General features: G+C 44.3%; 1 protein-coding gene across 1 annotated transcript; it reads right to left on the bottom strand.

Annotated features, from left to right (window-relative positions):
* Positions 1–211: 211 nt before the first annotated feature.
* FAXC (failed axon connections homolog, metaxin like GST domain containing) lies at positions 212–22299 on the bottom strand (the record flags this gene model as incomplete). The annotated part of the gene is made up of 6 exons (XM_080614838.1): positions 212–495; positions 1743–1859; positions 7265–7482; positions 15839–16035; positions 21387–21522; positions 22025–22299. The coding sequence occupies 6 exons, from the start codon at positions 22297–22299 to the stop codon at positions 212–214; spliced, it is 1227 nt and encodes a 408-aa protein (XP_080470964.1).
* Positions 22300–27965: the final 5666 nt, after the last annotated feature.

Genomic DNA, 27965 nt, shown 5'->3' with positions numbered 1-27965 from the left:
GTGTTTGTTTTAAATAACGCTTTACCTTGGTTCCACCTGAATAGTTACATAAAATGAAATAAGGTTGAAATAGTCCAGGTAGCATGTGACAGCTGAGACAAGCACAATGGTCTCTTCTGAAGTGGCATAAACTTCTTCCTGACCTGGAGAAGATAAATCAGACTGATCCCAAGAAACAGCTTATCTGTAAAATGGGATATGCCTGTACGCATCACTTGCGCTGTTCATAATCTCTGTACTCATCCATGTCCACATCCGAATCAAAGAGGGAGTGTCCAGTGTAATCCGTGTCAGGGGTTTGAGAAATACTGTTCCCTTCCTCGTCAAAGGTTTCTGTCCTTGAATAAAAACTGAAGTCCTGCAAAGGGGAGTAAGTCTTGCTTGCTTCGCTGCTTTCCTCAGATTCATACAGAGTGTTATCATCATCATGGTGCCATTCTGGCCAAAATTTCCTCCTTATTCTTTCACAATACATAGCAAGGTTGATCAGTTCACCTGCAACACAGCACAACAAGCTCCAGTAAATACATACAGCCAACAATGCTCTAACTCATCTGTTAATCCAGAAACAGGTTAGCACTGTATGGAAATAAATTGTGCAGATTCTTTCCAAAGATGTTTCAAGTTCCAAGATTCCATCAGTTCTCTGTTTGTAACTTAAAACACGTATTATTAACCTACATGCAACAAGAAAGGTTACACCGGAATGAACATAAATGCATGTAGCAAAACAACTATCTCAAATTCAACCTCTACTGAAATAAATCAGGACAAGATATTAACACTAAGTTTTCATAGTAAAATTCTTGCTTATTTTTTCAGAAACCCGGTTTCTAACCACAGAATTTGATCCTATACATACACAATACACTTATTAAAATACAGTGAATTTGGGGTTTTCACCACCAGATGGCAGCGTTGTCTGCAAGATAAATTCACGTTTTTATACGGTAACTGGCTCACACTTCATGTTCTCAGCCTTAGTACCTTATGCCATATGTTCATACACACAAGTATGCACAGAGAATAATCACAAAAAACTTCAAACTAGTCTATGCCTCCTGACTGTTACTTTAGTAACACTCTCTTGCACAGAGTAGATCTACAGGTCAAATTCATTCCTTTTACACCTATTTCACATCTTTTTCCTCCTTAGCTCTTCCCATTTTTCATGCTGTGTGGTTTGATTCAGAAAAGGGATGCAAACATGCTTTCACATGCCTGTAACTGCACACAAGAAAAAAAAGAAGCATGTAGGGGAAGCATATGTTGCTTTCCAATTCATACAAAATGACAGTGACTCCGAAGTCAGGCAGCACCTTTTCCTTGCCCAGCACCTCCAGTAACAGCAAAGGCTGTAATTTCCGTGACACTTGCAGTTTTATCATCAATGAAACTACTCAGTTCAGCAGAATTTGGCTCATGGCCATGCTTCTGTCTTCTCATACTTTACCCAGCATTCATTCCTTAGAGACATTCAGGTTTTGCTGAATGTTAAACAGGGAAAAGATCAAGGACTGGGACAGAAACAATTACTGTGTAGAACATAAAAGAGAAGAAAAACAAGAATTTGAAAAGAAAACAACATTATGGGATACAAATGCTACATCAAAGGCACAACAGTCTGCGATGCAGCTGAAACGTTGCTACATTCTTCAAATGTTCATACAAGGTGCTCCAAGTTTAAAGATAGTGAATGCCACCAAGTGTTTATTCATCAGAGATCACTTCAGCTTTCTTACCTTTGATGAGTCTCTCTGGTCGAGTCCCTGGTAGTGTCCACATTGCCTGTGCCAGATGCCCAAAGACAGTGGCATCAACAGTGGAAATCTTTGGTCCCATAATGTACTTCTTGTCACCTGCAAATACAACAGAAAACATTTCTCAATCGAACGTCACTTATCAATTAAAAATAAATAAATTTTAAAAAATCCTTGTTTATATCCCTAGCATTTTTTTAAATTGAAATCATTTAGCTGAAAAGTTCACTCTTTCAAGGACAGGGATCCAATGTTGAATACAGTTCAAAAGCTGTTCGCTAGGGTTCAGCAGGTGAAATCCATTACTGCAGCTTCCCCTGTGCTCACCACTTCCCTAACTAGACCAATTACAGACCTATTGCTGGCCAAGTAACCTCCTCCATTCATCACAGCTGGCAGAGCATACACACTGCACTAGTTCTGCTGCATTTAAAGCCCTCCCTGCAGCCAGCAGGTGCCTGAAAGCATGATTCTTTTTGGTGCAAACCCAAAATCGCTCAGACATCATTTGAAATCATGACTGCACTGAAAGAAGCTGGTCACCCAGTACCTCATATGCATGCGGACCCCGTTTCAGATTACCCAGCGGACCACAAAAGAACAGAAAGTTATGCACAAAGCTTTCCTCTGCCACCATTTGTTCAGGCTGCAAACAATGCACCAGCCAGACTGCCCGCAACTGCTCAGAAAACCCTAACCCTCCAGGAAGAGGGCAAAACCAGGCAGAAGGGAACAGCTTCTCTCACAGATCACCAGTGCAGTGCCCCTACCTGCGAACGCTGGCTCTACCTGGCAGGGAACAGAGGCACATCAGGCATGCAGGCAGGCACGTGAAACAGCAGCCTGGTCCAGAGGAGGGACATGTCTGCTCCACACTGTTGTTCTACTTCCCCCTTTGGGCACCCCAATGCCATGATGGTTGTAAGTGGCCAAACAGATGGATAAATGTGCAAACAGCGAACACAGGTGAAAAATGCAGTATTGCAGAGGTCAGGTTAAATGGTTAAATGGTTGCACTGCTCCTGCCTTGTTCTAAAGTGCTATAAACTCCATAAAACGTGGTAAGTAATTCAATTCTCCAAATCCAGTTATCCCATCTCCCCAGGACATTCTTCCTCTGCCCATAATTCAGCTGGTTATCAAACGTTAGGGTTATTGCATGAGCTCAGAAAAACTGTCCAGCAGTAAAATGCATCAAATTCCAGAGTACAGTACAAAGACTGCTGTCATCTCTCTGTACAACAGTGTAAAAAAGCAGTGCTCATGAATAACCAGTAACAATAACCTCCTCTAGCCTGTCAGATGTAATTTTAACACAGAGTCAGCTCTTTCACAGTTGTATCAATCTACTGCTGGAAAACTATGTATGGGGTAAACATGCATTTTCAGTATTTATGTGACACCTAGCGTTCATCAATCTCAAACACAGCTCTAAAACTGGTCTCCAAATCACAGTTATGTGCCAACACCAGGATTTAGCACCATACAACCAGGTCTGAGACTCCATCCACAGAGATGTTGCACTGGGAAGGAATAATGCCATTTCCATCTTGGTACAACTGAGACAGAGGGTGGGTGAGGGCTGAACCATCCCACCCTTCTACAAACAGAGTGGTTCCCCAAGCACAACACTCCACGCCATCAGGTGTGTGGAAATAAAGGGGAATAGGAGGAAATAAAGCTGGGGTTCCATAAAACTGTAAATCTGGTAGGTCAATCTGCACCACATAATGTGGCCTCCACGCCCATTTCCCAAAACTTCCAGGGAAACTTTTATCCAGAAGACTTTCTGACAAAGCAGGTATCTCTCAGTGCCTAGTTTTGAATCAGATTACACAGAACCTGTCACATCAAGGCTGCCATACTGCTTATCATTGCAAACACCTCTCTGCATCCCCTGGCTAATCCAACGGAAATGTAATCACCCCATCACACCTGGGCAAATTTGTACTGCCCAGGGGGATTTGAAAAGCACACGGCTCTGCTCCTTATGAATGCATGCACCAGAAGATTCAAAAGCAGCTAATTCAGCATTGGGTCAAGAATCAAGAAAGCGATCTGTAAGCACAGGGCACCTTGTGCCTGCACCCTTCCACAAGCAGCATGTACAGCCCACACAGGCTGTCACAGGACATTTCAACTAGCATTAGAGGTTCGCCTTCAGGTTGGTCCCACCTCTGTGTTTCAGCTCTGAGCACCCCTGCCCTCCACAAAACATCAAATGCTTTTAAAAAGCTGGTTCCAGCAGCTACTGCCCTGCAACTCCCTGCTCAAAATCCCCATTTACCCTAAAGCCTGAGGCAGGCAGATTGCTGAGAGAGCACCAACATTTATGGGCACTGCTCACTGACTTGCATCTTAATGAATAATTACCCAAATGTATACCTTTATATATTGCTAGTTCATATATCTGCTTCCCCCCAACTTCTTTACACTTCTACTAGGCAGCAGGAAACTACTACAGCACAAGGAAATGACATTTGTGGGTTAGAGACTGCACAACAGAGAGCAAGGTGGTATTAAGGGGGCAGGCTAATCCACCACATGAGGATTAGTTCCAATTTCCACATTTATATGAGATCTGGAGGAGTCTGTTAGGGAAGTAGGTATATGAGAGAAGGAAAAATGATTCTCAGAAATCAAAAAGAAAGAACAAACATCACCCAAGATGTGACTGGAAATGTCAAAATGAGTGCCACAAGACCTGGCAGATGCCAAGTTCGCAACTCTTGGAATTTAAAAATTATTCTTGTTCCCATGAGAATGGGCTCTGTTAAAAAATGGGGAGCATTAAATTAATCTGATATGCCTGATGACTGACAGCTACAGTTTGGCACGTGCAGCTATGCTGCATGACAAGCCTACTTTGTAAGCTCTTAAGATTGCCCTCTAATTAACAGCCAAAATCCCAACTGCTTCCTCTTCTGGGAAAATACATCAGCACATGTATGGGGAAGGGAATCTTACGAAGATTCTTGTGGAGGCAACAGGCTGACTGACTGCCTTCTCCCTTTCCCTAAGAAACATGGGAGTCTCCAGTCAGGCTAGCAGTCCTCATACCACCTCCTGTTCCCATTACAGGATAGTACCTGGAGACCACAGTTACTAGCTCCAACCATAAACAGCTGGTTGGAGAAAACCTGAGCATACTGATGTTAATGAAAAAAATCAAGACAATTATAGAACAGTAGACAAATGCAGGAATAATCAAAAGGGTTAATACAATGATTCACATAACTGCACACCGACTAACCTGACATCCATTTCAGAAGGGAGGATAAAAAAAAAATAATGCACAATATTCAGCTGTTAATGTAGTAAAATAACAGGTACACAGCAGATTCCCATCAAGGCTTTTTGAAGCATACAAAGCACAACATTCTCATCAATAATCTGGAAGTAAATACAAAACCTCTGCTGATAACATATGCAGACCATTTAAATATATATATATATAGTGAAGAAAATACCTTATCCTTGAGGATTTCCAGTGATTTTTCCCACCAAAATCAGGAGAGAGCAAATACAGCATTTACCTTCACAAGGAGATGACCCAGGCTACCCAGGGAACGAGAAGAAACCAGGAGGAGCATCTGCCTGCAGGCTGGAATTGGACAAACTCCAACTCGAACAGGTCAGATCTTGAGCAGATTTTGATGGTGACCAACATCTGTCACCAATTACTAATGAAAGTGGAGGCACCTCCCCCTGCAGAAATCTTGTCATCAAATCTGGATGAAAGACATACTCCAGACAAAAAAGACACGGTCCTCAGGACAGCAACCAAGCAGGCCAATTCAGAGATCTATCTAGATAATTTAATGATCCCTTTGAACTCCAAACTTTATGAATCCGAGTGTCCGTATAGACTCCAGAGACAGAAGGATGCAGATTTCAAATAAGCAAACCTAGAGGCTTCTACAGGTACTTGGGAACATGTTTCAGTTTTCTCTTGAAGGCTGTATCTGCTCTAGGCAGACAAAGATGACTTTAGCACAGACACATTCACTGCTGCTCCGCTCAGCCCGCCAGCGTTGCCTACCCAGAACTCAGCAGAGCCCCCACATCACAGATTGAACTCGCTTCAGCTTCCATTCCAACCCCATTCCTCTTTGTGACATACATGGAACCACACAGTGTCGACTTCGAAGCTATGGCAACAGTAGTCCAACAGCTGAGGACACCTTGATCTGGCCACAGCTCTGCAGGTGATGTGCCCAGACCTCTTCTAAACTGAGCTGCTGCTGCCCTTCCTCCCCCAGAAAGAAAAGGGACCTCAAATTCCAAACCAGGTTTTCTTTGAGAAGGCACTAAAGTAGGTAACTTTTTTTGTTAACAAACAAAATACAGCATGAGAAAGTGTTGACAGAAGAGCTGTCAACAATTCTTCCCCTTGCCCATTGTGCTGATGCATCACGTGTCTTTTTTCTACTTTGCTCCTAATCCATCAACTTGGCAGGTGTGTTTCAGAAAAAGTTACAGAAAACTCCACATAGCCCCATTTAGGTTCTCCTTTCCAAAACACCTTGGAAGTCCAGAAGTATCTCTCTTCCCCTCCTTTCTGAGCAAGCATGTAGTTTCTGCCTTCTGCTGGGCTCTCCCTCACCTTGCTCCCTTCCATCCACTCCACCTATTTTAAGCACAGGGCAGGGGAGGCATCCTTCCTGTCCTCCACTCTGCCACCTCTTTAAAGCAATCACAAAAGGGAACAAAGCAGTCACACGTGTACCATCTCTCTTGGTTCTTTGTGCCAGAGGGGCACAAGCTCTAGGGAAGAAATAACCTGCTCCAAACCAACTCCTCAAAATGCAAATTTTACACAAAAGCACAAGATGGTTAGCTCTCAGCACACTGCAAGGGGAGAAGCACAGTGTAGACAGCTCCAGTGCAGATTTCAGCCTAAGCTGAACCAGAAACAAGGCCCATGCTGTTCTAACTGTGGATAACTTTCAGGCTAACTCCATGGGATCCACCCATAGCAATTAAGAAGCTTAAAACCACCTATTTTAACAACACAGACCCATCTCCTACTAGCAGCTTTGAGAAAGCTGCTGACACCAATCAAATACAAAGTCAAGCTTATCAAAATAACATCTGCAAAGAGTTTCAAATGGCAGCCTCCTAACAATCTTATCAAACAGCCATGAGTCCCATGAAGAAAAATGAGCCCCCCCCCAAAATATAAGCAAGTTTCATTTGCAGAACACTATGTTTTCTTAAATTCACATGGGAAAAAGCTCTTCTAAAATCACAAGCCACATTCTGCTTCATTAGATATGCATACCTGGTGCCACTTACTCTTCTAAACACACGACTTGGTGGCAAACAGCAGGGAAAGAAACACTTGTCCCTGCCAGAGTTAGGGTGCCACTGAACAATAAAGCAGTGTGGACTCTGCCTACTGACAAAATGAGACTGTGTACACAATCAAGCTGCCAGTTGATTTCATCCTGCAGACAGTGGGCTGCAAACAAAGAGAACACATGTAACTCGCTGTATGTTACCCAGGAGACTTGCTAGAGTCCGCATGTCCTTCTCCATCAGCGTGTACATCTCTTCCTCTGAGAAGCGGCCAATGCCATGGCCAAACATCTCCCTCTTCACAATCCCTTTGGTCAGATGGCACAGGATCCATTTCAGCAAGTCACTGAAGGGGCCAAAAAGCGAAACCATCTTCTGTGTCTCATGAAGATTTTCCACCCACTGGCAATACGTTAAAGTCCTAGAAGGATACAAAAATAAGTTACAGTGGTGCAATACCCAGACAGCCCATTCAAGCCCCTGCAAAGGCTCACACAAAGGGTAGGCAGCAAACTAATTATGAACTTCTTAATGCTGAGTGCTCACTGCCCTGATGGAGAGGTGGTTTCTAATGAAGAGTAGACCCTGATGCAACTCAAGAGTGACAGCAAAGAAAACTTGACTTTGTGATATTTACACAGACTGCCCAGTGTTTACTCCCTCAGTAAATCATGACTCACTTCAAGAGAAAATGAGATTCACATTGAAATATAAAATAAAAGTTCGCGTAACAAAAATGCAGTGCCAAAAGGATTTATTAGCTATAGATGACTGACTGTGCAGACCTGGGGAAAATAACAAGACAGCCCGCAAAGAAACCAGTCTTTCCTGCAGACATACACTCCTCATTTTCTATACTGCTGAAACTTGGCCAAGCAACTGTGTCCTAACATAAATATTGTAGCAGTCACAAGTTTTGTCCTCTATTTTTTCCTCTTTTCAAAACGCCAATTTCATCAGCAAGGCATTTCCAGCTGCATTTCAGCTGTACTGAATGGCAAATATATTCTTTTGAAAGGTCTTTTATAAAAAACTTGTCTTAGGTGAAATTTTTATTTCCTATGTGAATTATTTTGTTCTTTACTAATATTGTAAGCAAACAAAAATTTGATTTGTTGCTGTTACTACTCAAGAAACTTATGAAAAAACAAACATTAACTTTCTGAATATCTAGCATCTTCTGACACTACAAAGAAACCAAAGGCACCACATAAATTCTGTGACCAAATTCAAGGAATGCTGGAAAAAGGACTAGGAACATCTCAAAGTAGACATATGAAGCCAACAGAGTCTCAGAAATATTGCAAGTTGATACTCATATTCTATTGTGTTTGAATCAGTTTCCAAACTGAAAAATATAAATGTGGATTTACATATTTGAGATCACATAAAAACAGGCTCATGGAGACGTAATAAAAATAGTGAAACTGGACCGAAAAGTTGAAATATTAAAAGTTGCAAGTTCATGTATGCAATTATATTAAACACAAACTTAATAATCAAATGTTTCCATTTCCAGTATGATTAGAGCTCCACTTTTTTTTTAGTTTGGAATATGACTTCTAATTGCACATAATCTCCTTAGTGCTGATATGGATTACCTTGTTCAATTTAAAAACAAACAAACAAAAAATAGTAGCAGTACCTCCTGGAGAACTCCTGTGAATTTCTTGTCTAAATCAAACTCCTGTATGTCACGAACAGAAGCTGAACTCAGCACTACCATCAGTGAACAACTAAGTTTACAACAGGAAAATGATCTAACCTTTACGTTTCCTCAGATTCTTTACTTGGATTACTAATAACAAGAAGTAAAAGGAGAGTATTTGGCATAACAGCAAATCTACTTACAGCTCAAATTTAGAATGCTCCCGACAGAGTGGGTGAAAGGCATTTTAATTCTATTAAAGAGTGTCCACTGCAGAACAATGCCTTCTGCTCAAATTGATTTCATTAAAGTCAGTAACAGTGAGGCATGTGCAGGTTTTGCTGCAAATGCATGAACACTGAAGAACAAGATGCCCCTGCTACGTTACTGGTGGCTTTATCCTCAGGAGAGGTTTTCTCCACAACCTCTTGTGCTGTATTAATGACAAAAGCATCCCACTGACACTTCACACACTTCAGTACCACTCTTCCAACTGGGGGTGTCCTGCACAATCCTTGTTTTTCACAATGGATGGATCAAGTCAAGTCCTTGGGCTAACTGCAGCACAGCAGAGTTTGAAACAAAGGCAGAGTTAGTGAGAGGCACCAGCACAAAATCAGAATGTAAAGCAAGCAAGCACAGGAGTAAATAGCTACTGAAACTCCAGAAGTATAACCTTTGTCTAGAAAACATGGTGTGAGACTGCCTTGTTCCATGATCAAAGGTAAAACATGATTTAAGAAGGATGAAGAGGAGACTGGACTGAAAGCTTTAGGGTGCTCCATAGAGCAGAACATTTCAGTAGTCTCGATTCATGGGCCTAAGATAGGACAAAGTCCTTAGGGCAGGTACAGCTCTGAATAGGGCAAAAAAACTCTAGTCTTGATTGGAACACTGAGAAATAACTACAAATACTATCTGTATCTGTAAGTTACTACTTATTGCTTGAATAAGCTAAGAAAAACTTCCTCTCTGAAAGCACTGCTGTGTGTATCTTGCTGCACAGACCCTCCTTCCCCAGCCTGGACCTGACCAGCTTCACATCCAACTCTGCAATACAACTTAGTTTCTTTAGGATAACAGTGTAATGTGTAGAGTTTGTTCATCAAAAGGTTTAAAGGAGGATATTGTTTGTTACATTTTGGGAAGCTCTCTGTGACTGTCACTTTGTGTGGAATCATGTTTTGTTTTGTAGCTGTTGTACTTCTGCATTACGACTTCTGTATTGGGAGGGAGAAGTCAGTTGTGTTGTTGCAGGGGATTGTGAGAGGGAAGAAGGGGGGGCGTTGAGTAGTTTGAGGTAGTGTCTTGTTACAGCAGATGGGGGATGGAGGTTGCTATGACAACAGAGCTGGGGCCGGGAGCTCCTTGAAACTTCCAGGAGACTTCTCCAAACTTCTGGGAGCTTCGCGAGGCTTCTGGAAACATCTCGAAGTTTCTCGATGATGAGACCCCCAGCGGTGGGGAGAACCAGTGGAAAAGAGCCACGTCAGGATGTCCGGGTGGGGGGGACCACAGGATTGACTGAAGTCCCGAAGCGAAAAGGTATAAGGGACAGCCTCCAAAAAGACCCGGTGTGCGTTTTGAGGGGGGTGGAACGGAGCCTCCCGGTGCACCCAGCGCTGTTTTTTTATCTATCGCTTGCTCAATTTAATAAATTTATATTTTAAAACGAGACTGGCTCACTCGTCAATAACAACAGGCCTGGCCATGGAAGGGACAGTAAGACAGCAAAACAAAACAGAAAAGGAAAGAGGAGACTCTGCTTCAGCACTTTTTAAAGCGTCACTCCAGTCAACCATGATTAATGTAGCCCTGTGGGCTTGTCATCACTATTATTCACTCCAACTACACCAGCAAGCTGGTACTGCACCAAGAATGACCAACCATGTCCAGGATGTTTTTAATTTCATGAGACAGGATTAACAAGGTTTCCCACAAAGCTAATTAACCTATGCATTAAAGTAAAAATACATTTCCCTAGCGCTTGCTCGCTCTGGGGGAGAAGGTCTTTGTGTCTGGAAGAGGCAGAGACCAGATCAAGATTTTAATGATCAGGACACCAGTACAGGAAGATCAGAGCTGCACAGGATCTAGGTAATCCTGCTTAGGCTAAACTGTCAAGCACAGTCTTAGACATCTACTTGTCATCTTGAATTAGTCAAGCTGCCACATGTCCCAAATCTCAAATTTATATGAGCAATGAAGGCTGCTAAATAGACAACCACAGAGTTTACTTCTAAAATTGTATAGTTCTGAGCAGGCAAAAGCAAAGAAAATAGTAAGCTCAGATTCAACAAGCATTTTTAAAATCAGCTTTACAAGCACTTTGTTGAAAGAATTCTATTCAAAGGCTCATTAATCTGCTTCCTACAAAAACATGCTCCCACCCATCACGCCTCTGCTCAGACTACATTACTAGAGTATTATCAACATTACAATAGGTTAAGGAAATGTCAGAAATGAGGTAGTCTACATAACCTACTTCAGCATAACTATACATTTTAAGCTACAGTATTTATAGGGAGACACGATTACTTTAAATATTGTCCTGAACTGAGCATTTTGGGAAGCATTAACAGTCCCATTTGTGCCAGCACATCTGTACAGATATTAAGAGTATAAATAAACCAACAATGCTTTAAAGAGCAATGCTGTGGAGGTAAAGCAAATCTGAAGACTAAATGTAACAGCAGCTCTGGCCTCAATACATAAATCAGAAGAGGAGATGGAAAAAGTGACTCAGTAGCGGCTTGCTAGATTATCCCCAAACTGTCTGAACATCAAGAAAACGGGGAGGTGTTCACAAGGATGTGAACTGGGGGTTATTTTTCCTATCTGAACCTGTGCAGACTGGAATTTCTTGATATACAAAAGGATTGTAACAAATTAATTCCACAGTCAGCTGTAGAAACCCCACCTGCTGTGCAACTTCCCACAGCAACTGGCTTTTAAGCCACGTGGGACATTCAAGCCTCATCATTAACAGAAGGAGAAACATCACTCTTACAATTGGCTTGATGTATTTAAACATTTATACTACAAACATATTTTATGTTTAATACGTGGTAAGTCTGAATACCAAAGTCAGATTTATTTGTATTCTCATACCACGCTTTTCCTGTACTTCAAGGACTCACCACATATGTTTACATCATTTTCTTGAAAGACAAGGCAAAAAATGAGTTAAATACATATGTGTGCACATGTATACATACACACACTTATAAATCACTACGGTTGGTTTAACTGTATTGTCAAACAGTCTAAGGGATTAGTTTGGTTAAGCTGCATATTCAAGGCTTTAGGTTCTCACTAAGCACGTTAGTGTCACTAACGTGAGATCCCTCACCTAAGATTTAAGTGCCAGAAAGCACCTCACAGTGACTGCCAGCCCTCCAGGCACCACCAGCTGCCGGGCTTGAAAGCTGGCAGTGCCACTGAGCCCAGTGTGCCAGCGCCAGGACATGAGAAACAGGTGTCCTCAACCTATCTTATCACTGAGGTGCAATCCCACAAATGTGCTGCAGATACACCAAAAACTTAACACATCCTAAAAGTGGCTGTGGATGTCGCAATGATTTCTGAGGGCACACAGTTGCTGCAGACAATGGAGGCAACCCAGGGCACGCGAGCAGTTGACAGAGATCTGCATCAGAGCTCAGACGTGTGATCAGCGTGACAGAATTGGTCTGCTCCCACCTCCTCCCTGCTGACTTAGCCCAACCTCCATTTAGGTTATCAGTCTTTTTTGCCACTATAAATGTAGCAAAAGACTAATAGTTATAGCATTCCCCAGAAACAGGAGCTCCAGCACCAGCTCCAAATTAGTCTTGAGCCTCTTGGAGATATGCTCTAATCCAAGCATGAAAACAGATAGACAGCATTCGAGTGAGTGTTTCTGCCTGACCCCTGCTAGGTAGCCTGGGGCAGAGACAGGGTGTCTAGAGGCTGAGGTTCACAACAGCTGTGCATTGCTCTCAGCTCCAGCCAGAGCAGCAATTTTCACCTGTAAGAGGCACTAATTGGTAAAGATGAGCAATCACCTCAGCAGAAGCAAAATGTTTCAGGAGGAAATGCTAAGCACCCACCAGAATTACCTCCATCCAAAGACAGCACACCACAGGATGTACTTTGCTGCTCTGTTCGATAAATGTCCTATAGTAGTATTTATTCATGATGAAGCTACTTTGCATGCTGCTGGCAATGAAACACTATGAATTAAGTTTTATATCACTGCTTTGGAGGCTTGATTTGATAAACCTCATCTGCAGAAAGGTGATCACTGTTTTAAATTCCTCGGGACTTGAGCACACCACGAACAAACCCTAAGCTTCTGGTGATAAACTGGGCAGGTTTAGGAACCGATGTGAAGGGATTCTGCAACCACAGATACAATGCTGAAGGGGTCCTGCACAGCTAAAGCCTGATCTTATTTTGGTGTAACTACAGGACAGTCAAAGTTGTTACCCAGGAATTACAGTGCTACAGCTGTGATGCCTGATAGCTCAGATTTTGCCTAGTACAGAGAACCAGCATGGTATAACCTCACCAAAATAGCAAGCCTCTGGCACAGCCACACAGCAGGGACATACAATGACTTACAGTTGGATATTTCACTATGCTGCAGCAAAAATGCATGCCTTAAGGAAACTCAGCTGCATGACTCAACAGGAAAGACAACAGGCATATAAGCCAGGCATGCACGTCTACTCTCACTTGGCTTAGCCACCTCCCTGGGTCAGTGCCTGAATTTGGAATACCTGCCTCCCATGTTCCCTTACATCATGCCCAGCAGTGTCCAAATCAACTCAGAGGGAGCCTGGATGGACAGAAAACAGCTTCACAGAGCAAAGTGTGGTTTGTAACTGACAGCAGCAGTATAAATTTGTCATCAGTCATGTTACATTTTAAACACTTAAGTCTATGGACCACTAAAATAAAAACAAAACAACAAAACAACAATTCCAAGGCAAGGAGATGGAGCATTAGGGGATTAAAAGGCCTCTTCACTTTCGCAGCTGGAACAATTAAGGGGGGAAAAATGAACAAAAAATTGTTACATTTGCATGCTACCTGAGACATTTTTGAGGCTATGGCACTAACAGATGGGTATAACTGGTGAAGATCACACTTCTTGGAAGGCAGAGATTACATTTCTAAACCATGTAATTTTAATCTGCCAACTGAATGCTAAAATTGTTCCCAAGAAACACTAAAAATTATTTAAAGAACTGTAGGTACACATGTTGCTGCTAATCTTCCATCACCAGGTGAAAGAAAAAGCAGGTAAATGCATTCAATTTAAATCACACGTTGTTTTGAAGAAAAAAAAAATAAAAGGCGGAACACAAATGCAAGACTTAGTATAGCCAGGACTTAAATGCAGGCTAAAAAGCAAATTATTGGGCGGAAAAAAAATAGAAAAAGCCTTCTGCCTGTTGAGGCAGCCAATGCAGCATCCAAGATGCCATGTCTACCTGCTACTTCTATGAATCCAGACTGGAAAAGGCATTTAAAAAGGAGTGAAATTTAAGGTGGGGAGGAAATCACAAGTATTCTTTTCAAAAGTGCCAGTAAAATGCATAAAGTACCAGCAAGGTCTTGTTCAACATCTTTGTCGGTGACATGGACAGTGGGATTGAGTGCGCCCTCAGCAAGTTTGCCGATGACACCAAGCTGTGTGGTTCGGTTGATACACTGGAGGGAAGGGATGCCATCCAGAGGGACCTCGACACGCTTGTGAGGTGGGCTGATGCCAACCTGATGAAGTTTAACCATGCCAAGTGCAAGGTCCTACACCTGGGTTGGAGCAATCCCAGGCACAGCTACAGGTTGGGCAGAGAAGAGATTCAGAGCAGCCCTGCAGAGAAGGACTTGGGGGTGTTGGTCGATGAAAAAATGAACATGAGCCGGCTTCAGTGTGCGCTCGCAGCCCAGAAAGCCAACCGTATTCTGGGCTGCATCAAGAGGAGTGTGACCAGCAGGTCGAAGGAGGTGATCCTGCCCCTCTACTCTGCTCTCGTGAGACCTCACTTGAAGTATTGTGTGCAGTTCTGGTGTCCTCAACATAAAAAGGACATGGAACTGTTGGAACAAGTCCAGAGGAGGGCCACGAGGATGATCAGGGGACTGGAGCACCTCCCGTTATGAAGACAGGCTGAGAAAGTTGGGGCTGTTCAGCCTGGAGAAGAGAAGGCTGCGTGGAGACCTCATAGCAGCCTTCCAGTATCTGAAGGGGGCCTACAAGGATGCTGGGGATGGACTATTCATCAGGGACTGTAGTGACAGGACAAGGGGTAACGGGTTCAAACTTAAACAGGGGAAGTTTAGATTGGATATAAGGAAGAAATTCTTTACTGAGAGGGTGGTGAGGCACTGGAATGGGTTGCCCATGGAGGGTGTGAATGCTCCATCCTTGGCGGTGTTCAAGGCCAGGTTGGATGAGGCCTTGGGTGACATGGTTTAGTGTGGGGTGTCCCTGCCCAGGGCAGGGGGGCTGGAACTAGATGATCTTAAGGTCCTTTCCAACCGTAACTATTCTATGATTCTATGTACTTTAGCTTCCCAGGATACTGTGACTAATATTATGTCCTATCAACTGGTAGCATTGTCAAAAACACACATTAACAGGAGTATCCTGTGTTACAGGAAAGACAATAATCCATATTCTAATCACACGCACAGATAGTCAAAATCAGTAACTGTAAAAACACGGTATTCCAGATTCACTATGAACACCAATTTTCCCCCTGCACCGCCCAAACCACAAATGTAATGAGTTTTTGCTCTTTATTAACAAAGCTGTTTCTATATGGAAGTCACATGAACCAAGACAGATGAACAGCCCACTGCTGCTCCCTTCTGCAAAGCTGCAGGCAAAGGGCCCAACTCCTTACCTTGCTTACACAGCATGACAGCTTTTCAGAGGAATTACCCCTGGCTCATATTAGTGTACATAGAAAGAAGCTGCAGTTTTCCAGGGTGAAGAGAGTTGCAAAATTAATAATTGGGTACCAAATTATTACCAAGCTTTCTGCAAGAGAAAATAAGCATTCACATCCAGGCACGAGCATAGGGGCAGATCTGATAGCACAAGAATGTAGCCAGCTTTGCCATGCAAACTCACCAGTACAAGTGCTCCTCCACCATTTTTGTCACGGCTCTGGAAACAGCTCTTTCATGTGGACCGAGGTGTTTATTCAAATTCACTCCAAGTTTCTCTTCCAAGAAATCAATAATGAACTCGGTGCCAGATACCTGAGTGTGATTGTATTCAATCCAAGGCATTTTCCCTTGAGGGGAAAGTTTTCCATCAAAATAGTTCTAAGGAAAATAAAAGCAAGTAAACAAACAGACACACAGACAAAAAAAGGACTATCAGGTTATGTTTCAATGTGAATAAAGCTTTTAAAATATTTTTCTGTGTTTTTAAAGGCAACATTATCCAACAAACTTCTGGTTTGTTTTGGTTTGGTTTTTAAATTAATACTCTGCACTAGTAGCAGCTGTTCAAATCAGAGCTCTTGCTCTGACTGTCTATAGGATAACTCAGATAAAACTGTTTCCAGGCCCTACGAGGTGTTATACACTATTGTATTAGATGCCAAGTGATGAAGTATTATTTCAGTACCCAGGTTATTTAAGAGTTGGAGGTGCTCAGATCTCCCAGAAGATTGGATCCATTATTCTCAACAAGTTTTTAATCACACTCAACTACATTTGGCTTTTGCAGAGAGCAGCACTTTTAATGTTAAATGGACTTTATAAAGATTAACCCACTGCCTATCTTGGAAAGCTGCATTACTTCCAAGGATGAAATGAACACAATCAGCAGTGTATAATGAAAGGCGTACCATTCTCTCACTAAGCAGGAAGGAAAACTGCCTTTACCTTCTCTCTCCCTTCTGCCACTTTGTAATTTAGAAATCTCATACACTTACAGACGCAATTGTTACAACTGGGTCTCCAACAGCCCAACACCAGTACAGCACTAGTACATTGCTAAATGCTGCTGTGTCTGCTCAGGATAGCACTCACACAGAAGTAGTCATCTATTTTCCCCCAGTTTACAGTTGAAGAAGGTGAAACAGAAGTTAGAAACTTTATGCCTCATGTGATGAACAGGAGAGGAATTGCTGGCTGTCAAAATGTGAGCAGACATTTGACTTCAATTGTGTCCTACTCCTGAAAGCAAAGACACAAGGCAGAACTTTTTTCCTTTCTTGTGATTCCTGTCCTTGAGTCCTATTATTTAGTGAATGAAAAATCCTAGCTCAGAAAGCTGAGCCATAAAGGCTCACAATAAAGACCCTGCACTATCTGTGGCAGTCACCTTAAGCATTTCCAGATGTAGCTCCTCATTGCTAGAGATTTTGGTTTAGCAGTTCTGGACTGACTTGTTTAGGTCCCAAGTATCTACCCTTCCTGAATCCACTAAAGATGGATTAAGGTCCTCTCGCAGCAAGGAGCATACACCAGAATGCTCCTCCAGCTCAGCCTAAGAGCACAGCATTCTGGCTGCTGCTCAAACACAGATGTGCAATGCACTGTGAACACGCAGCCATCTCGGAGGCCCTTCCCTTGTGGATGAAAACACAAAACAGGTAACGCTGCTGGGAAAACAATGCCTTCTGGTTGTGGCCTCTTCCAGGATTCCTGCCCAAACAAATAGCACGGTAGGGATGCTTGATTATATAATGTCTCACCTACTGCATCCTTGCATGGGTGAATAAAGCAGCCAAGTCCCCTGAGCTTGCATGTGTGGGTGAATGGGCATTATTACTCTGGTACATGGGAGAAACTCTAAAACTGCTGAACATCCGAAACTGAAAGGAGACCACTGCCACATCCTTCCACCTTCCAGACCTTTACTTCATCAAGAAGGCTCTTTCAGCACTCAGGTTTCCATAATTTTTCATTATGAATTTACTACATAATCACAAGCCTTTTCTGGAACTACATTGTGTTTATATGGCACTGAGCATTTCTGGCTTAATCTTTGTTAAGCCCCTCCAGTATGAGATCTCTCTTCTTGTGCACAAACACTGGTGTTCTGTAGAAGCTGCTAAACTTGAAGATGTGTTTATTACGTATGGCAATTACAGTAGTCCATATCATTTGCAATCCAGAAAAAAAAACAAGTTCTTCTTATTCAGCTGCATATTTCTTCAGAAACACATATATATAATAAATAAAAATACATTGCATAAAAACTTGTTAGTACTGCATTAATATTACACTCTCAAAAACACAAATGAGAGCAAAGGTTTTCATAGCAAAACTGGTTTACCTAAACTTTAAAAAGTCTTTTCAGGATTTGCATTTTTCATTACATACAGTTTATCAAACAAAATAGGAAACATCTTTCAATGACCTGAGAAAACCTTAGTCTCTTGACAAATCTGTCACATTGTTCTTGTATCCACTGTTCTCAGATTCGTATTTTTAGGCTTGAAACCTCAGTGTCCTTATGGCTGCTACTAATTGCCATCAAATATTTATCCATTTTCCACTTACAAATTGTTCCAGCTGCAAATCAGGAAAAACCTATGGCATTATCATTAAAACAACCCAACAAAATATCCCCTCACACCTCATAGTACATTTAACTGAACAGCAGCCTGCAGAGCAACAATAAGAGCTCCCCAGAACCTCATTTATGGAGGAATTTATAAACAGAATGGCACACGGCACTTCTGGGGTAACTTTATAGTACTATCCAGAAGAAATTAGGTTCCACATTTTCAATTACTGCTGCTTATGCTTTTACTTTTACTGATGTCTCTTCCCAAGGAGCCTACCATCTTTGCAGCCTGTGCTAATTACTTATCAGATTACATAAACCCTCAAGAGTTTCACATTCACGAGGGAATCAAGAAACACCAAAAGATCTCCACAATAATGCAGAATGGGCTCTTCCAAAGCAAGCTTTCTCAGGTAAAGCATCAAAGGTTTTGAAAGAACAGCCAGATACTATGACAGCCCAGCCAGGGTGGGGCTGCCCTAATTATTTTGGTGGGGAACTCGCACCCAGAAAGGCAGCTTCAAGAAAATTAACACATTACAAGAGCGCATCTGCTGGGAGAAATCCAGGTGAGAGTAAGGTAGGAATGTGTCACCCAGTTCCACTTCTTACAAGCCTTTAAAGCCTTGTTGCGTAACACAGCACGTTCGTTATTCGACAGTCTGATGCACTATAGTAAACATAAGAGTAAAAGCAGTCTGACCACACTGCTGCCTTTTCTTCATTTCAAAGCAGCCTCTTCCTGGGAAGGTGATGACCATAGCAAATCTCCAGAGGTGAGCCCCAGCACCAACCACCACCTGGACTGCCATCGCTTCTCTACCACAGTCCCCATCGGCACACAGAGAAGTGAGGTGTTTCCTCCTGCATCCAGCCATACTCCCTGCTGGAGGAGCCATCACGTGCCTCTGTTACCTCCAGTGTTCTACAGGTAACGCAGCCACAAGCACATAAAACAAAAGTCTCCATGTATTCCAAGTACAGGAAAATTCGTAACTCCAGCTGACGACAGATGTACCTGCTGGCTCCCCTCTTGCTCCCCTACCACTTAATCCCACAGCAGCATCTGTACCTTCCTCCACCCAGAGCAAAAGGCGGTACTGTACTCCTAACACAAGGGTAGAAATAGAATCTTGCCTCTTCTGAGGAGAAAAAAGCTGCATCTTCAGCTTGTAAGCTTAGCTCCAAGTTTACCTCTAAAATCCTGCATAGGACTGGTAATCCCACAAACACCTCAAGGCTGTATAAACCAGCATAGCTAAAATCAGCAACCTGTTGTTCCCAGTACTCATAGGACTCATTCCTGTTCTTCCAGCATGGCACATGGAGCATGTGGGGAACCAAGGTGGATTAAAATCAAATAAACTAAACCTTCTTGGCTCCAGCTAGGGCAGCTCTGGCCCAGTCTGATCTGGCACAGAGAAGCACACGCAGGAAGGACAAGAGGGAGCTGCTAGAGGTAAGACTGTTGCTTTTGGTGGTCCTGCTGACCTACGCCAGCTTAGTGTGGTCACAACTAGCAAGCAGGGATAGAAACAGATGCCACCCAAAAAAACAACGCTGGCCTTCAGTATAGAAAAAATAAAGACGGGACAATAACCCTCTGAAAATCAGTCTCCATCCAAAAAGCTGAATGACTCTCTTCTACCCAGCATGAGCTGTCTGAACGGCTCCATCCCGAACCACACAAATGTGCTGTGCTGTCTTTTACAAGTGACCATACCCTGCCACAACCATCTCTTATACCACAGCTTTCTTCAACCACTTTCCACCAAAGCAACTTTAATAATCACAAACATCTGAACCACATCAACTGCCATTAGAAATAAAACAGATCTCACCAAAATAGTTTTTCTTTCAAATGTGCATTTTCTACCCAAATTACACTGGGTGGAGAAACAATGTGCACTAAGTCCTCCTGCTCCAATGACATGTTTAAACTTCAGTATCTTGAACGTAAAAAATACATCCCACAGATGGAAATCTTCCTCTTTAATGCTCTGCAGAATCTGACTCAAGTATCATTAAATCCTAAGATAATGAACATTAAACTCAGGCTTTTAAAATATACTAATTAGGGATTTTCATTCACTTTCGATATAAAGGAGTTTAATTGCATATGAAGCCAAGTGAATATCAACCACAAATGCACAGAAAAAAAAAGTTGTAATATGGTTGGTTTTCCTCTATAAAATGCTGGACATAAACAAAACATTCCTCTTAACACCTTGGCATGCAGCAGTAAGAAGTGACTTGAACCCAGGCGGGGTGAGCATGCAACTTACCCACAGCTCAAGTCTCTTTGAGACAAAAAAGGTTGCCAAATTTACGTAAGTGAGGAGCTTTCTTCTGCCCAAGATCCTCATTATATTTATCACCATTGTTCCATTACCTGAAATGCACTCAATGCTTTACACAAGCAGACAAGAAACTGGCCCCATGTTTCAAAGAGCCTGTATGCTATGTCGACACCACATCAAGGTGCACACCAGACTCGTGGCATCACAACTCAACCCTGATACTATTCCTGCTCTCATGGTTTTCATTTGCCAGACTAGTTCAAGCTTCATCCCCTGCCCTGTGGGAAAATGGCACGGAATGCACTCAACCACAGTTAAGGAGCAGTGTTCACAATCTCTAAAAGCAATCCTGTCTCCCTTCACTGGGAGGAAGCACCAGTGATGGGAGGTGAAGCAAAAGGCAAGCACGTCCTCCCAGGAGAGCTCTAAAGAGAAACCCTCCAGGAAAATAAGAAGCTGCAGCTATCGCATCTTGATCTCTTCAGCATGGTCAAATTCAAAGACCATTATGCTTTAGGTTTGGGGTGTTATTTAGCATTATATAAACTCCAGACTACACTCCCACTTCAGCATTTCCAGGCAAGTTAACTTCCAACATTCATGTAGCCTTGCCAGTTAAATCTAGAGCTGTTCCAGACTAATCTCATTTCAAGCCATATCTTCAAAGGTTATATACCAAATTTAACTGGAGACATGAAGTGTACCCACCTAGCTGTAGGTGTATGTTTACATCTTCCTGGGTGAGACAGACTGGGGGGGGAGGAGGAAGGGAGAGACTGGATGCCTATTTGCCATTTCACGCAATTATAGCTGCAATATAGGAAAGAAAAAAGGAAAACAGGACAATGTACCTGGTAGGGTAGATCAGCCATCCTCAAGTAAGTTTCCATTTTCAGACAGAATGGAGATAGACTTGGAACACCATTGGTAGGCCTTGAAAACTGGTGCAGTATGATAGCATCTTTTGAATCCAGCTCTTCTTCCTTCCTGTCAGAAACAAAGCAGAATTAAAAACAAATAAATAAATAACCAAAACCGAACAGGTGCGTGATCCATCAGCTCACGGAACACGCACAGGAGAAGCCCTGACCGAGGCAGCTCACACATCACGGCCCGCAGCAAGGGTGTGATGCTTCAGTCTGGAGCCCAGTCGGTTCTGGGGCTCGGCTCACCCAGCACCAGCGCCGGTGAGCGCAGGCAGTGCCCGGCGCAGCACCAGCACGGGGGCTGCCAGCCCCGCCGCCGCCCTGGGCCACCTGTGGAGGCGACCGCAGCTCCTGCCGCCTCCTGCGCTGCTGCAGACGGGAAATGGGGAAAAACCGGGCTATAAAAAGGGGTAAATGGCAAAACCTCGGAGGAGCGGAGGCACCAACCGGCCAGGCCCCAGCGCCCTCTACCCTCAGGTAAGAGCCGCCTCGGCCCCGCTCCTCCGCGGGCAGTACCAGTGCCCGCGCAGGCCCTGCCGCCGCGGCCCCTGCCGCATCCTCACCGTATGGCCAGCAGCTCGTGGATCACGTACGCGGCGGCAGCCAGCAGCGCGCCGCCCGTCAGGTACAGCGTCTTCTTCCACCAGGAGTCGGGGCCCAGCGCCGCCATGGTGCCGCCCGCGCCCCCGCCCGCCAGCGGGAAGGCGACGATCTCGCCCCCATAGAGGGCGGGCGGCGGCTCCTCGGGCCCCGCGCACCACCCCAGCGACAGGCTGCGGTTGCGGCTCAGGTCCGCCACGCAGGAGCGGGGCGCCGCCAAGCCCACCCCCCACAGCATGCTGCGCCTGGGAACCGCATCCCCCGCCGAGCCCGAGGTCCAGCCCCGCACCTGCCCGGCCCGGCCCAGCCCAGCCCAGCCCAGCCCGGCCCGGCCCTGCCGCGGTGGGCGGCTCCGGCGGCTCTCTCAGCCTTCGCTGCGCGGCTGCGCAAGCGGCGGGGAGGGGGGGGCTGGGTCTGCTCTGCCCTTGCGGAGGCTCTCGTGGTTTCCCGCTGGCCCGGGGCTGGAGGGGGGTAGCGGGCGTAGGCAGCCGCTGCTCGAAAGGCAGGGCTAAAATGCGTGCGGCGCTGCTGACCGCGCTCCTCGAGTGGGATGTTGTGTGTAAGCCCGTCCTGCTGAAATAGCCGTGATCTGAGCAGAGGCCTCGTATGTTACCCCGTATCTGGGGCGAAGACCGCCCCCCCCCATCCATCACACCGCGGTGTCTGGCCGCTACAGCACGGGTCTCGTTAACAGGCACGCCGCGGTAGTTTTTTGTTCCTCTGATGCTCGGTGACGGGAGAACGCCTTTACACGCACAAAGGGAAGCAAAGTGACTTCACATCCCTCAGCCCACAAGGTAGCGGGATTTTACTGGCAGTGAGGATCCCAGCGCATCCTGGGCTGCAGCCTCCCCGCTGCAGTGGGAGCCTTGTGTGCTCCGTGATGGCATGACCAGGACTCACGTTATATTCTGCCCAATATCCACAGCTGTGCACATCACAGTGACCCTAAAATGCAGATGGTGCCATTTGTTTTATGGTTAATATGGCTGCCCAAACGTTTAGTCCTTCATCAAATGCTGTGGTGTGTACACAGCTCCTCCAGAGAGTTTCTGCAATTTACGTGTTTTATTAAGCCACCAGAGTCAATAGAAGTGACCAGATTTTTTTGTACAAATGGAGCAATCTTCAGTCTCCAGTAGGTGATAGATGGGGTCTATGACCAGGACTTTGTAGATCAGATTTGTAGGGCTTTACCTCAGGGTATAGGAGAGATTAGACAACGGAGGAAGATGAGCTGAGTTCAGCTCCATGTGCCAGCTTCTCGAAGTGCCAGCAGTGGCCAATTTTGTACTTACTTTTGCTGTGCAACATCATTAAGAGCAACAGTCTCTGCCTCCTGCATGCACTCACCGGCAACACTGCTGTGCTCTGGCACTGGTCTGCAGTAGCTCCTTGCAAAATTCCAGTTTATTCTTCACTTTTAACTTGTTCTTTACGGGTGTTCAGTAATCACAGGGTACAGTGCAAGAGCTCGTGTTTGATATATAGCATGTGTTTGACTCTCTGCTGGCACCCTGCTCTTGGGAATCAATGGGATCAGAGATGATCCAGGGACTCAGTAAATCTCCTTCCAAGATGCAGGTTGCTCCCTCCAAATCTGTTGCTCTCCTTTGCCCTCCTTAGTGAGGTGCTGGCTGAGCACCTTCTTCACAGCTTTTGGGCATTTCACACTACAGATGATGCACAGGTAATGAAGTAAGAGTGGAAAGTGGGAGTAGCAGCTGCTTCATGCCACAGCTGATGATTTGCAGCATGAGGTTTTGTTAAATTCTGACAAAAGAGCAATGAAGACACAAGGAAGAAAAGTGGGTTTTCTCTGCTACAGCACCTGTAAATCTCAGGCTGAAGATTTGTTTCAAGTGGCAGACAGCCTAATAAATCTGGCCAGTCACAGTCTGCTCACTGGTCTCAGCTTTTGCTGCTGGAAGGGGATTGCTTGCTGTGTTACTGATAAGAGGGATCCAGTGACAGATGGGATCAAAGCTTCTGTGAGGGCAGAGAAAGGTCCCTGGGTATCCACATCCCAGCTGCTGCCACTGCTTTTCTTTCAGAGGCAAATGAGCTATCCTAAATCCTGTTTTGAATCAGTGGCCAGCACAAGTGGGGAAAATCTGTGAGGGAGAGGAGAAAGGGAAAGAGGGAGTAAATCATTCTCCTCCAGTGGTGCCCTGGGCAAGGCAGGCAAGCCTGGTACTTCGGACGAAGCATTAGTGCAATTTATGCTGTGAAAGTGGATGCTGTGTTTTGGTAGTCTGGCTTGTGCCCTTGCTGGCATTGAGATGCTTTACAGGTGCAAGGAGACTGTAAGGCAAATCGGTTGCCCCGGGATTATTACAGCAGTACGCTAGTCAGTTGTTTAACATGTGTTCAGCAAGGAGACTGCCACCCTTCTTTTGGAGAAGGATCTTGTGATATGTTACTCCTGTTCTGGGTGCAGTGTTTTCTGGAGGCTGCAACTGTCCAGTGCACAGCAATGCCTTATAGGACACAGCACAGGAAGCCTCAGCTCAGAACCCATTTGCCTCATGGTATGTCAGGTACAGATCGCCACAGACACCCCTCAGCCTTGCTGTCCTGCTTGCAAACCAGATATTAAGAGGTTGGTTATGACCTGCATAGCACTGACCAGACTTGGCCATTTAAAAGGTGTGGGTCCCAATGTCACATCTTGGTAGCCACAGTGGAATAACAGCAAATAAAGAACATGGTACAAAACACAAGTTCTGTACCCTCATACCTGTCCTACACACTTGACTTGTTAGTGGTGCTCTGCCAGCCTTTCTAAGACTCCTGCCAGCAGGTATTCAGTCCGTTTGGCCTGGTAGTCTGGTAGCTGATATGCTCTGCAGGCAAGACAGCAAAGAGCGTGTCCTCAGCCTGCCTTTTCCCTGGCTGTGGCAATATCCATTCCTCCAGGGAAGGTGCACAGCCTCACAAGGCAGCACTGTTGCCTGTGGCCAATGACTTGTATTAGAGAGGCTTATTAGCCAGCAGTAGTGCTGAGGAAGCTACGCTGCAGTACTTTGGCAGGGGGTGTTGCTTTCTGCTCCTGTGCATCGCAGGTTTTTGAGATATGGTATGGTTTTCCCACTGTTGCCTTGAAGCTCACAGGTGATGCCCAATGGACATCAGCCACCTTGCTGTCTTGCTCAGGGAGCGTGGGAACCCAGCTCTGCATCTTTGCTAAATTGCCAATTTTCTTTTTTGAGTGGGGAAAATAAGAGCTAACAGTGATGCACCCTCATGCCTGTCTGCCTTCAGACACCAAGTGTGGCACAGTTTGGAACAGTCATCCCTCAGATATATTATCACAGACAGCAAAACAAGACCTACTATGTTAAAGCACACTTTTATCTGTAATCTGTTCTAGTGTGGCTACCTAAGGGAAGAGAGAACAACAGAACAAAATAAGTAGATTTCTTTAAGATAAAGCTAAGCCTACTTTCTTACATAGCAAGCCAAATTTTTCCTCTGAGGTCTGCAGTTTAATCTGGGGCAGGGAGGCACTAAGAAACTCATCAGTGTTACCAGATTCTGGATGTTGGTATAAAGACTCTTGATCTTCATTACATCAATGTATTTTTTTTTCCTGTAATGCCTTTGGGTTCACTGCACCTCTTAAAAAAGCCTGCAGTTAGCGTGGTGGGCTGCCCGTGGAGCTGGTGGCGTATGTCCGAATCCCTGTTTACAATGGGTCTCTGCAGAGTCCCCCTGCAGAAGCTCTCCCATCTGTATGTTGGCTGAGAACTAACAAAGTTTTTTTTTAAATCAGGGCTCACACTGAATGCCTCACCCCAAGTTTTGCTTTCCTGTACTGTTGCTGACTGGGTTTGAGCAGCAGAGCGTCACTGGCCAAATCTCCCCTGAGGCTTTGAGAAATAGGGCCACCCGTCTTCCACTTGTCTCCCACACTGGTATCACCTATGGCTCCTACTTGCTGCCATTCTCTCTTCCAAGCAGGCAGAGTTCGGGCAGCAGGGAGCCATTAAGAGCTCCATTAGTCAGTATGGGTTGCTTTTCCAGGTTGCTGTGCCTGAAGTGAAAGCATCCCACTGTGCCCATGCACAGTGACCAGCTGTCCCCAGCCAAAGTGACACCCCTGCTCAGGCTGGACTATCACTTTGTGTGCTGACAGGGCATCCTACAGTGGTACAGAAATGCTTTCCTTCTCTTTGAAATAGAATTATAGAATAGTTAGGGTTGGAAAGCACTTTAAGATCATCTAGTTCCAGACCCCTTGCCATAGGCAGAGATGCCTCACACTAGATCGTGTCTGATAAGGCTCTGTCCAACCTGGCCTTGAACACTGCCAGGGATGGAGCATTCACAAATTCTCTGGGCCATCTGTTCCAGTGCCTCACCACCTTTACAGTAAGTAACTTCTTTATATCTAACCTGAACTTCCCCTATTTAAGTTTAAACCCGTCACCCCTTGTCCTATTGCTACAGTCCCTGACGAAGAGTCCCTCTCCAGCATCCTCATAGGCCTCCTTCAGATACTGGAAGGCTGCTATAAGGTCACCACAAATAGCCCAAACATACTGAGCCCTTGTCTGCAGAATAATTTAATAGGGTTTTGTCGGAGGGCTGAGTTTATGAGAGGGTGAAAAAAGGCTTTTTCATCACCAGGAGGCTCTCCAAGATCCTTCTGAGAGAGACAATCACTGACTGCTGCCAGGATTGGTTTTGTTGTAATATTAATGATCTCTCTGGGCAGCTTGAGTTTCATGTGCACATCTTTTTATTCAGATAAAAATAGCTAAGGTATAACTGCAAAACAGTCATTCTGTGCTTCAGTTTGGATTTAGAAAAGGGGTTAATGATAACTGCAATGCCATACAAAGGTACAAATATGTAGGAAATGCAAACCATCCAGAATCCAAACTTCTTCCATGCTATACAAAATTACCTGTATCTAAGTCCACATTAAGTACAATTCCAGTAGTTCCCCAAGGTTTACCTTGCACTTTCTGGTAAACAAAGCCATAACAAAGACTACACACTTTTATAGTCAGATCTTTCATGCAGAACAGTGTTGGGAACCAGCTACAAACTGCTTGCCATAGCCTGGTACGGTAGTTCCCAGTCTTTGCCCATTTGTAAGTGCTCTCCCATTGACAGCATCCTCAGAAGAAGTAACATTTGCAGTATATACTGTCAAGACCTGGTTGGCATCTCTGAGCTGCCACATCTCTAACAGCTGTAAGGCAAAGCTGTGAATTAAACCCCAAATTTCAGTGCTGGAGCTATGCTTCATGAGAGAGCATTCAGGGTAAATGTGCTAACTTTGGCAGTTACTTTCATGAGGTGGATATGTTCTTCTGAGGTCTCCTTTTATTTTATGCTTTGTTTACTTCTACTTTTATATGACTTCAGGTTGTATGTGCTTATCTAATTCAGGAAAATAAACACATTTTTCTATGTCTTCTTATTGCAAGTTTTTACACTACAGCTACTGTACAAGGCAGTATTTGAAGTTCAAGCTCCAAGCTGTTTCAGGGTTGGTTTTTTTTCCAGTTAACACATCTCATGAGGATGCAACAGAGGTTTCAGATTTATTAATGGAACACTAATGGTCTTCACAATCCTTTTAAGAAGAAAAAAATAAAGATTATTTTAGAAAAAGTGAATATTGATTATATTGCTGGAGTGACTCCATGGGCAAATTAAAGCACAATAAAATGCAGACTAAAATATATATATTGCATTCCTAATGCACTGAGAGGTGGCTGTGCAACTAATGCATGTGTAAGTCAAGACAGGTCAGGTGATTTTACAGCCCAGGTGAAATCCCAGCCCTTCTGGCTAGAATAAAACATGACATTTTACATTGCTTCAAGAAAATGAGACGTGTCAATACAAATAAAGTCTACTCGTAGCACAAGCTTTATATGATTAAGA

This window comes from Psittacula echo, assembly GCF_963264785.1.
Source record: "Psittacula echo genome assembly, chromosome: 4".
NCBI lineage: Eukaryota > Metazoa > Chordata > Aves > Psittaciformes > Psittacidae > Psittacula > Psittacula echo.
The sequence above is the reverse complement of the archived record's forward strand: the minus strand, read 5'-3'. Positions and strand labels throughout refer to the sequence as shown.